This window comes from Nannobrachium achirus, assembly GCF_963921795.1.
Source record: "Nannobrachium achirus genome assembly, chromosome: 15".
Taxonomy (NCBI): Eukaryota; Metazoa; Chordata; class Actinopteri; order Myctophiformes; family Myctophidae; genus Nannobrachium; species Nannobrachium achirus.
In genome coordinates, this window is record NC_137822.1 from 23650380 (window position 1) to 23661427 (window position 11048).

General features: G+C 41.4%; 1 protein-coding gene across 2 annotated transcripts in view; it reads right to left on the reverse strand.

Moving 5' to 3' along the window:
• Positions 1–3290, reverse strand: part of tcf4 (transcription factor 4) — a gene marked incomplete at its 5' end in the record, with an annotated part of 240833 nt that extends 237543 nt beyond the window's left edge. For both annotated transcript variants that reach the window (XM_080742729.1, XM_080742728.1), the window contains 2 exons: positions 1701–1739; positions 3219–3290. In XM_080742729.1, the coding sequence (XP_080598855.1) occupies positions 1701–1739; positions 3219–3290 (111 nt within the window). The remainder of the gene's footprint in view (positions 1–1700; positions 1740–3218) is intronic.
• Positions 3291–11048: the final 7758 nt, after the last annotated feature.

An 11048-nucleotide genomic window follows, 5' to 3' on the forward strand; every position in this document is an offset into this window, starting at 1 on the left:
ACAACATATGGATGAAAGTGAATGTGTCCTACAGTACATGAAATGAACTCGCACAAGGACTGGGATTAAATTAATGGCCTTGCAATGTCCAGTAGCCTAAATATCATCAGTGTTGAGAATGTACAAATGTAACCAAACTGTTAAATACGAGAAATCAAGGCCTTATAGACTACACAATGTCTGATAAGGGTGTTGATGTGTTTAAGGCATGACTAGCAATGCATTTATTAATTACCAATCAGTATAGCTTACTAGTAACGTGCATGGAACAATTACTGTATGGTCATCAATTCATATGATTTGTGATTAGTTATGCTGATCATAAAGCTATAGCTATTATCAGTGATCAAAATTAATAACGGTGTACTGTAATTGTATAATTGTGATAGATCACAAATAAGCAAGTGTTGTCATATAATTACTATTATTAATATAATGACACTTGTGTTCTAAATAATCAACAGCATTCAAATGCAAGGCAGGAAGGATACTATTGGTCTACCATTGATCATCAATAGCTTAGGCAATAATAATAATATAATAATAATTAGCAGTACAAGTATCAGTAGCTTATAACACAGTTTAAGAGTCATATATAGCAGCGTTTCTCCAAGTGGATTCCAGGGACTCTGTGGTTTCTTTTATGGGGGTCTAAATTGACCCATACAAGTCTGTAACTCTGACAGTGTGCAAATGGAACCAAATGGACCCATTCGGGTCCATTTGGTTCCATTTGTACACTGTCAGAGTTAAGAGGAGACCTTGAAATTTGAAAGTTTGGGTAACACTGATATATAGCATGGCTCAAGTGATAACAGGTGTATGAGTGGTGAGTGGAAACATTAGACAGTGAGGAGAGGAATAAAGAACATAGGAGGGAAGAGGAGAGGAATAAAGCAGTGGTTCTCAACCTGTGGGTCGGGACCCTCAGGGGAGTCCCCAAATTATTAGCTTAATGTGAAACATTGTTTTCTCACTCAACAGTAAACAAACCAACATACACTATTATTAAGTGTATAGCGGGTATCTGCACATCGCTAAAGTGACAATTTAATACCTCTAAAATGACAAATTAAACATTGGCCAAATTGTCAAATATTAAAGGCAGAAATTGTGAAAATGGCATGTAGAACTGCTATTTTCACAATATAACCGTGTTATACAAAATGTAATGCCTCAACTCTTAGTGCTCGTCAGGATGGAGGGTCCCCAGTTAAAAAAGGTTCAGAACCACTGGAATAAAGAACATAGGAGGGAAGAGGAGAAGAATAAAGAACCTCTCCTCTTTGAGGAATGTTCGGAGAGGAGAGGAGAGGAGAGGAGAGGAGAGGAGAGGAGAGGAGAGGCTCCCTTCCAGCAGTTAAGTTTGCAACAGCGTTTGTCAAACCACACAAATTCTTTGCACAGACATCTAACACAGACACACAGTGTGGTGCTCTCTCTCTCTCTCTCTCTCTCTCTTTCTCTTTCTCTCTCTCTCTCTCTCTCTCTCTCTCATGCAGGTTTTATGACATGAACAACGTTCACACTGTGAGAAGCGGGCTGTGGACCTGAAACGTAAACTTTCACATTAAAGCATCATCATTATATATATATATATATATATATATATATATTTCAAGACATAAAACTGTTAATATGATTCAATCATTGCAAAAATTAAAAGAGTGGAAAAAATATTTAAAAATGAAATATACTACCATTGAAGTGGGGAACATTTTCAAATCGCTGTTTCGCATCTATAAGACAACAAAATTACCAATGCAAAAACGTCACAATCCTGGGCAAACATGCATAATAATGGACTTTGATCAATGAAGACACAGAAATAAAAACACAACATTTTTTATATATATTTCTTACACTATCCTTTCTCTAGTCAATACATTTAACACAGTTAAAAAAAACTCTTGTGCATTACACTTGAACCCTAAAATGTGCAGGCTACTGTTGGCATGTACACCAAGGTGCGTGTGTGTGTGTGTGTGTGTGTGTGTGTGTGTGTGTGTGTGTGTGTGTGTGTGTGTGTGTGTGTGTGTGTGTGTGCACGAGCGTGTGCACGAGCGTGTGTCTGCGTGAGGTGTAGGCCTATGTTATGCTAATAGTAGCCTTTTGACATAGGCTATATCAGTCTGTCTTGACTCTTGATCACATTTAAAGGCATTGATTGATTGATAATAACCGTTGTTTCCTGTTGAGCTTGGCACATCTCCTGGGGCAAGCTGCCCAGATCACACATGTCACACGGGTCTTCTTATTTTTTCACTCTCAAAAAGCACCTGCAATGTAGTGCATTTGAAACTACATTGCAGTGCACATCATGGGGCGATCACTGCTTGCCTCCTGTGAATTGTTTTGTTTTATTTTTTGTTTATTGTCTGTTTATTTCGTTGCTGAGCGAGGTCAGCAGACAAAGTGATGTGAGTGAGATGATAAAACCTGGGTAAAATGTGCCAATCTCAAATGGAAACATCGGGTAGTCATGTAGGCCTATAGCCTAAACCCTATACCAAATGACAGGAACAACAAAGTGCTGTAAACATTCACTGTTGTTCAGACTCCAGGCCTGCAGAGTGGACTGACCTGATACCAGACAGGTGTAGTAGCCTAATATTGATTGACAGCAATTGATTTGCACGTGTAAGCATGTAAGCACAGCTTGACACATAAAGGTTCCCACGGAGATCAATAAGGTCCTGTATGTCTGTCTGTCTGTCTGTCTGTCTGTCTGTCTGTCTGTCTGTCTGTCGGTATGTAGTTGAACTGAATCAGGGTAGAAACTGCACTATAAGTGCACGTCTTGCAGCCTGAGTGACGGCTTGATCTACTTATTATTATTCCTATTAGTGTTATAATAGGCTATTATTTACTTAGGCTATATCGATGTTTAGACTAATCCTTGTTTTGTATGAGTTGACTATAAAAGGCTACATAAGCAGCAGCACACAGCGAAAACAAGTGTTAACCGTTTATTCCATGTCAGGGTGCACAAGAATGTGACCTAAAATGCGGACCCCTTTAGCGGGTTGAATTGGGGATCTGCACTTCTCTCTGTGTGTGTGTGTGTGTGTGTGTGTGTGTGCGTGCGCGTGTGTATGTGCGCGCGGTCCAACAACTGATTCTCCAGAACATCATCAACTTTTCTTTATCATTATCTGACCTCGTCTCGTCATCATCATAACACACCAGGGTGTAAACTAAGAAAGTCTCTTGCTCACCGCGCTGAAATCCAGCAGGTCGCTGAGCTCCTTGTCCGTCCCCAGAGCCGCCATCCGCTGTTGATGGTGCATATTTAGAACCCCAGCGCACCCAAACACATGGGACACGACCAAGCACACACGCGCACACGCACAAATAAAATAAAAAAAGGTCCTGGATGGACTGGTAGAGAGAGAGAGAGGGTTCTTCTGACGGGACCGGTCCGCTCCGGTCAGCGCAGGAGAGGAGAGGTGGTGTTTGGGGTGGTAGTAGGGGGGGACCACCGACCACCTCACCTCCTCGGGGGTTAATTCCCTTCAACAACAACACAAAACAAACAAAAAAAGCTCTCCTGGTCCTCTCGGTTCTGGTCGTTTTTTCCCTCCTCTTTTATGAAACAAGCGTAAAAATCCGTCCGGTTGGAGAAAAAGAGAGACTAGAAACAGACTAGAAGGTCCTCATGTTCACACATCCTCCTGCTCGCTCCTCCTCGCAGGGAGCGATTCTTTTTTTTTTAAACAGCGTCTTTTTTTCCCCCAGGCTCCTTAATAATAATTCGAGGGTGAAATAATATTACAAAATAGTGTATGTTTAGTGCGAGTGAGTGCGTGTTGTAGGCTATAAAATGAGTGTTGTTTAGTTGAAGGAAGCCCGTGCACCGCCAGCCTCGGCGCTGTTTCTGTTTCCAGAGCGAGAGAGAGGAAAAAGAGAAGCGACGAAACCGAAAAGCTCCGCGTGGAAATCAATTAATTAAATAACAACGCACAGCTGCGAGGGGAGAGAAAAAGAACACGCACAAAATAATAATAACAAAAAAACGTGTATCAGCATGGGAGGAAGGAGAAGAGGTGGGGGGGAAAAATGTTGCCGAGACGAAATAGTTACATGTTTTAATAGACATCCGTGGAATGCGTAACGTCCTTGTTAAATAAATAAATAAATGTCCGCGGCTGTAGCTGTAGGTATGAAGGGAGGGGAAGGGAGGGGGTCTCCGGTGGTCCGTAGCCCCTACTACTCTGACTGTAGTGCAGTGTTTCTCAAACTAATTTCAAGGTCTTCCCCTTAACTCTGACAGCGTACAAATGGAACCAAATGAACCCTAAACGGGTTCCATTTGCCTGTCACTGTCAGAGTTAGACTTGTATGGGTCAATTTAGACCCCGACCCCCCTAAAGGAACCCACGTAGGCACATAGTCCCTGGAATCCACTTTGAGAACCACGGCTGTATTAGTGCACTGGTTCCCACTGGGTCCACTCCAGACCCATTTGTGGGTTAGGGTTAGGGACGGGTTTCCTACGTGTGTGTGTGTGTGTGTGTGTGTGTGTGTGTGTGTGTGTGTGTGTGTGTGTGTGTGTGTTTTTCTTTTTTTCAAATTAGTATTATTTAAAAACATTTTCTAAAGACATTCCCCCAAAAGCTATGATTTTCAAAAAAAGAAAAAAAAATGCTGTGGTTATTCTAAATTTCATTAATACATAAAAGAAAAGTCTTGGAAATTCCATACATTGACAACAAATGTTTAAGTCAAGAAGTAGCCTAGTGAAAAGTGCAGGTGTTGACAACTTATTGTGAGCTTGTAGATCTGCTGATTTCACTAGTTTGGGTCCCAGGCACTGCTGTAGTGAACAAAGGTGGAAACCCCACCACCTATAGGCAATAATTTAGCTTTATTTACATTTTACCATGGGCCTACAGAAAACAATCCCTAACTCCCTCTGCAAATAATGATCTGTGGGGTCTGAGTGATTGGGAAAACTTCTAGATTGATCTGCCTGGGTCTGTTAAGTAGGTATAATTAATGTGTCAATTTGTGTCTTAATCTTCCTTTTCTTTGTCTTTCTCTATTTTCTTTCAAGAAACAGCACTCAAGAGGAAAAATCCTCAGTGTCAATTTATCCTTAAGATTAGTGATTATTTAACCAAACCACCTGCATCTAAATAGGCCTACTATTTTTCTTTCTTCTTTTCCATAGCTGAAATGCCTCATCTATTCGTAAAATTACAACCTGCACAAGAGTGCATGATGATATGGGCTACATATGGCTAATATTATAGGCTATAGATAATAGTTGTTAGTGCAGTTAAAGGCAGCCAAAGTCAGTATAGGTTATTTCAAACTATTTCACTCGCAAAACAAACACTCAGCTCTCCGCTCAGCCATTTGTGAAGCACGTGTGTGTGTGTGTGTGTGTGTGTGTGTATGTGTGTGTGTGTGTGTGTGTGTGTGTGTGTGCGCGTGCGTGCGTGCATGCGTGTGTGCGTGCGTGTGTGTGTGTAAAAACAAAACAGGCCTGCACTGACTAGGTCTGGTCAATTATGCAAGAATTCGACCACGTTCACAGAGACAATTTTATCAAAGAAAACTTTAGCCTATATAGACCTATGTATTATTACTCGCCTATAATATTTAATACCCTCAAATAGCCTATAATATCGACGGCAGGCCTGTACACACAAAATAAACCCTATCAATATGTCTTTGTGAAGAAAAAAAGAAAAAGAAAAAACATTCAAATGCATTTGGGTGCAGTTAATCCACTAATTAGGCTATTTTGTTTCTTATATCGCTCTCCTCCTCTGTGCAGCAGACTGGTTTGCCCCCTAGCTGCACGGTGTCGCCACTGTCACTCAATGTCAACATGTTTAGATCAACAACAACACGGTGCAGTAGTAGGCTAGTAGTAATACAATTATATGAAACTAAAAAGACACGGTATAATATTAAGAGAGAGAGAGAGAGAGAGAGAGAGAGAGAGAGAGAGAGAGAGAGAGAGTTACCATTCCATTCCAGATACCAGATTATTCCATTAACCACAGGGGCGTCACACCAAATTCTGGGCCCTGGGTACAAGGATTCACTGCATGCGGGCCCCCCATGAATGTTAACTATTGAAAAATAGCAGCGGCACTCGGTGCCGCGCTGTGAGCTTGTAGATCTGCTATTTTTGAAAAATTGTGAAAATGTGTGCAAGGAACCTATGTTTCCATGTCAGTGGTGCTCAAACCTTTTCATGTCGAGGACCCCCAAGGGGGGCCCTGGAACTAAATATTTTGAGATCGGGGTCCGTGGCCAAATACATATCATCTTGAGGGTCCTTGACATAGGTTTCTTGCACACATTTTCACGATTTTTCAAAAATAGCAGATCTACAAGCTCACAGTGCTGCACTCGGTGCCGCGCTGTGAGCTTGTATATCTGCTATTTTTCAATAGTTAACATTCATGGGGGTCCCGCAGTGAATCCTTGTACCCAGGGCCCAGAATTTGGTGTGACGCCCCTGGTTCGCCCCCAAAATGACTTTTTTTTCCTATCAATTATTCACCCCATGGAGTCTTGAGTTCAATAATATTTTAGTTGTTTGTTTTTATCGCTTTCCCCAGCCAATAATTCTTTGTAGGCCCAAATGACATCCAGAATCAATGGGGGTACATTTATTATAATTATGCGACAAAAACAACAAAAAACATCATTGAACTCAAGTCTCCATGGCGTGAGTAATCGATAGGAAAAAATGTCATTTTGGGGGTGAACTACTCCTTTAAAATGTGTCCAAAAACCATCATAGGCCTAAATTAAAGCTGAAGGTTGACAGGAAGGAACAGCTCAAACCACGCCACCTGTAGTAGGGCAGAGCTGGTACTGTTAAAAATGTATATATCCAGATTTCTTTTTAAATAAATATAAGATCTACAAGCTCACAACGTGTGCTATTTTCCAACAGCTGGTGTAAGGGTTTAGCAGTGGTGTAAAGTACATAGTAAATTGACTTAAGTACTGTACTTAAGTACATTATTGAGATATTTGTACTTTACTTTCCAATACTTTTACTTCTACTCCACTACATCTCAGATCCAAATGTTGTACTTTTACTCCACCACATGGATTTAGTTACTTTGTAGATTTTGATTATTATTACAAAACACACATAAACCACTTCAACCCTATATATATTTAGGACATTTGAAAAAAGCTGATCTACAAGCTCACAATGCGACACATTTTGAGCTTATTTATTTTGAAAATAGCAGATCAATACTTGAAATGGGACATCATGCACAATGAGTACTTTCTACTTTTGTTACTTATTTTCACACCAAATACTTTTGTAGGCTACTCTTACTCAAGTAAACGTTGAATTCCAGACTTTTACTTGTAACAGAGTATTTCTACATAGCAATATTGATACGTTTACTTAAGTAAAACACTTGAGTACCTTTTCCACCACACCACTGGTGGTCAAATGGATGTTGATGCTATATTAACTCAGTTTGTTGGTGGGACCCGCTGTAACCCCCCTCAAGCACCCCTAGTTGTCCACCAAACCCCACTTTGAGAACCACTGCATGCCTGTAGCTGTAAACAGAGAGAATGAGAAAAGAGACGGAGAGAAACAGCAAGAGAGAGAAGAGAAATGGAGTTAGAGAGAGACGGAGAGAGAGGGAGAGAGAGGGAGAGAGAGCAAGCGCAAACTAGAGACAGTAATGTGTTTTAAATGTACTGGGAAATGATGGTGAAAGAGAAATAACCACAATGTGTGTGTGTGTGTGTGTGTGTGTGTGTGTGTGTGTGTGTGTGTGTGTGTGTGTGTGTGTGTGTGTGTGTGTGTGTGTGTGTGTGTGTGTCTCTCTCTCTCTCTCTCTCTCTCTCTCTCTCTCTCTCACACACACACACACACACACACACACACACACACACACACACACACACACACACACACACACACACACACACACACACACACGCGCGCGCGCACACACACACATGCACACGTGCACACACACACAGGCACCCACGCACACCAGGGCTCTGCACTCAGTAGTGTGTTTTTGCCAAACACCTGTGGAAGTCTACAGCTGTGGAACACTGGGAAACAGAACACCTCCGACTCACAAGCGGTTCACTGTGTGTGTGTGTGTGTGTGTGTGTGTGTGTGCACGTGCGTGCGCACGCGTGTGTGTGTTCTCAAAAACAAACATTGTGGAACACGAATGATTTATTTCTTTTACAACTTCCAGACAGACTTAGAGAGATAGAGGGATAGACAGAGATAGACAAGGGGGGTGGGGGGCTAGAGAAAGACAGATAGACAGAGAAACAGAGAGAGAGAGAGGGCGGAGACAGACTGAGAGAAGGGGTGGTGACACAGAAATAGACAAAACAGAGATACAGATGAAAAAAAAGCCTGTTTTATATACTTTATCATACAAAGGTGTCACACACTGGAAAACGTAGCCTCTATCTAATTATGTGACTGTCTCCATGTCCAAAACACGTGTGATAGACCTATCTCTTAACAAACCAACAAACATTTGCCTTCTCAGTTGCCTATTACCAGTAAGACGAAGAAGAAGGAGAAGGGAGATAAGCGACTGTCAGGTGGCATACACACATTTTAGAAGGCAATGGTAACCAATCAGGAGGTAATATGGGAAATAAATGTGACAGATCCATGTTGATGACATGACTGTAGAGATACTGTGTACCGCTTTGCGTGATCTTAGGGCAAAATCTGTAGGAGCAGTGTTCAAAATGTGTTTTGCAAGAATCGGCCTCTTGGTGGCGCTATAAGAGGGCCATGCGCAGCAAGTGGACACAGGTTAAAAGATCAGCTTGTAGCTCAGATATTTTATACGCTTTCAGATTGGATGGTTGATTTGGAGTGAGTAGGGCTTTGGCTATCGTGCACGCATGCATACTTGCTCTTCGCTTCATGGCACTTGCTAAAAGGGATAATAAAATCATAATTGATATACAGTACACCAAATTAACACTTTGGAGATTATAAAGAACTTTGAATTATAACAATCGCCTGAGAATTGGCAGAGTATGGCTTAGGCCAGATACACACTGCAAGATATTGGAAGTGGTCGGGAGTCATCGGACCCTTCAAGTATTTCACACTATAGTCTCTTTCTTGAAATCAGTGTGTCATAATTAAGGCTGGGCAATATATCATGAGAGGTATACATATCGGCGAAGACGGCTTGAACACACTATATGCATGCATGCATGTAGCACTTGCAAAAAAGCAGTCCATCTGTAACCAGGTGTGGTTATTTCAATAAAACCATTGTTGCAAAATGGAAATAAGGCATTTCATTTCTTTATTCTATGTGTACTGTGCGGTGTGCATGCAAGGATATGCTATTCATTGTCTGGGGGTTAGGCAGGCAGTGGACCTAAAGCAGAAAAACATTAAAAACGATATAATGCAATTACTTTTACTAATATCGTGAGTAATATCGATATCGAGGTATTCAACGATATCGAATATCGAAGGTTTTTGTAATATCGCCCAGCCTTAACCCAGAGCAGCAATTTAACATTGGTCCATGGAACGTACACCTGTAGCACCTTTACATGGAATGTACACCTGCAGTTTACAGTTAAGGTCTTTGCACTGTCAGCACACAGACGCGTTTTTCAACCATTGCGTTTTTTCCGTTTGCTGCATAATTAAAACGCATTGTTTTTTTTTTACCGCATGCGACAAGACGCACAAATCGAACTGGGTTCGATTGAGAAAAAAAACGCACGGCCGCAGCCACTTATCACACTGCAAATTCGGAGCCGGTGTGCATGAGGTCGTAGAGAATCATTGTTTTCTTTTAAAAAAATGAAGTTGTCCGTTTTATCCGTGCGAACAAACGCGCCTGTGTGCAAAGCCCTTTACAGTTTACAGTTTAGGCATTTAGCAGACGCTTTTAATCCAAATCGACTTACAATAAGCAGGTAATACATCAATATAATAAGCAAGATAATAAGTCAGTACATCAACAACAATATAACAAATGCATAGGAATATCAATCTAGAAAAAAATATAATTACATAGGTAGACCACCCACCTAATCAGTAAATAACTTCTAAAAACCTAAAAATGCCATCTAGCTTCATGTGTGGTCATCGAGGGAAGGGGAGTGTTACAGTAGTGCTATGGGTTTAGGTGGAGTCTGAAGAGGTGAGTCTTCAGTTCACCTGTATGTTGTATTTATCACTTTTAAAATGATTTAAACTAGAGAAAACAGCCGATCAGCTGTTGTTTTCACTACTTTTGTGCGACGGCTTTGTTTGATGAAGCAGGGCTTTACTTTGCGAAAAAATGTACAAATTTGAAACTTGGAGATACAAGGTTTCTAACCGACAGTGACGATATTCATGCTGCTCTGAGAGCAGCATTGACAAAACTCCCCATAATATGTTTGTGGTTTTCACAACACATTTGATCCCCGCCAAGGGATCACACATTGCAGTTCAGAACATTTCATAGGTACTCGTTGCATGGCCGAGTTGATAGCCGAGAGCGACCCTGTTGGGGATTCCTGGTATTTTAGTATGTGTTTCTGGCCAATGGGAGGGAGTGTTGGGAATCGACATTAGCAGCATGAAGCTCAGGCATTGAGAGGGATGTATGCTAGATGACTTGTAAAATAGCGATTGCGCACAGGCGCGTCACAACCATTCATTGTGAGTACGACGGGACACCCCCACTTTCATAAAACCGAGATCTCACCCCCCCCCCCCCCCCCCCCCCCCACCTTTTTGGCCGGGTGCTTTTTTTTTTTTTTTTTTCTCTCCCCTGCGCACACAAACGTAACCTCTCAGTGGCATGTAGGGGCTATTTGGCTACTATTTTCCAGGACAATTTCAAAATAAACATGTTGAATGATCGATTGTATAGATGAAAAAAATAAAATAAAGACTCTTGTTTTGAAATGCGCTTCTGTTCAGAGAGGAAATGGCTTTCATAGGACGTCCCTTTAACGGTCGTCCACTCTGTCGTCAGTGCGTATCTGGACTCGTGGTGAAATTAACAACACAGGCATAAATTAAAGGAATATAAACAGAA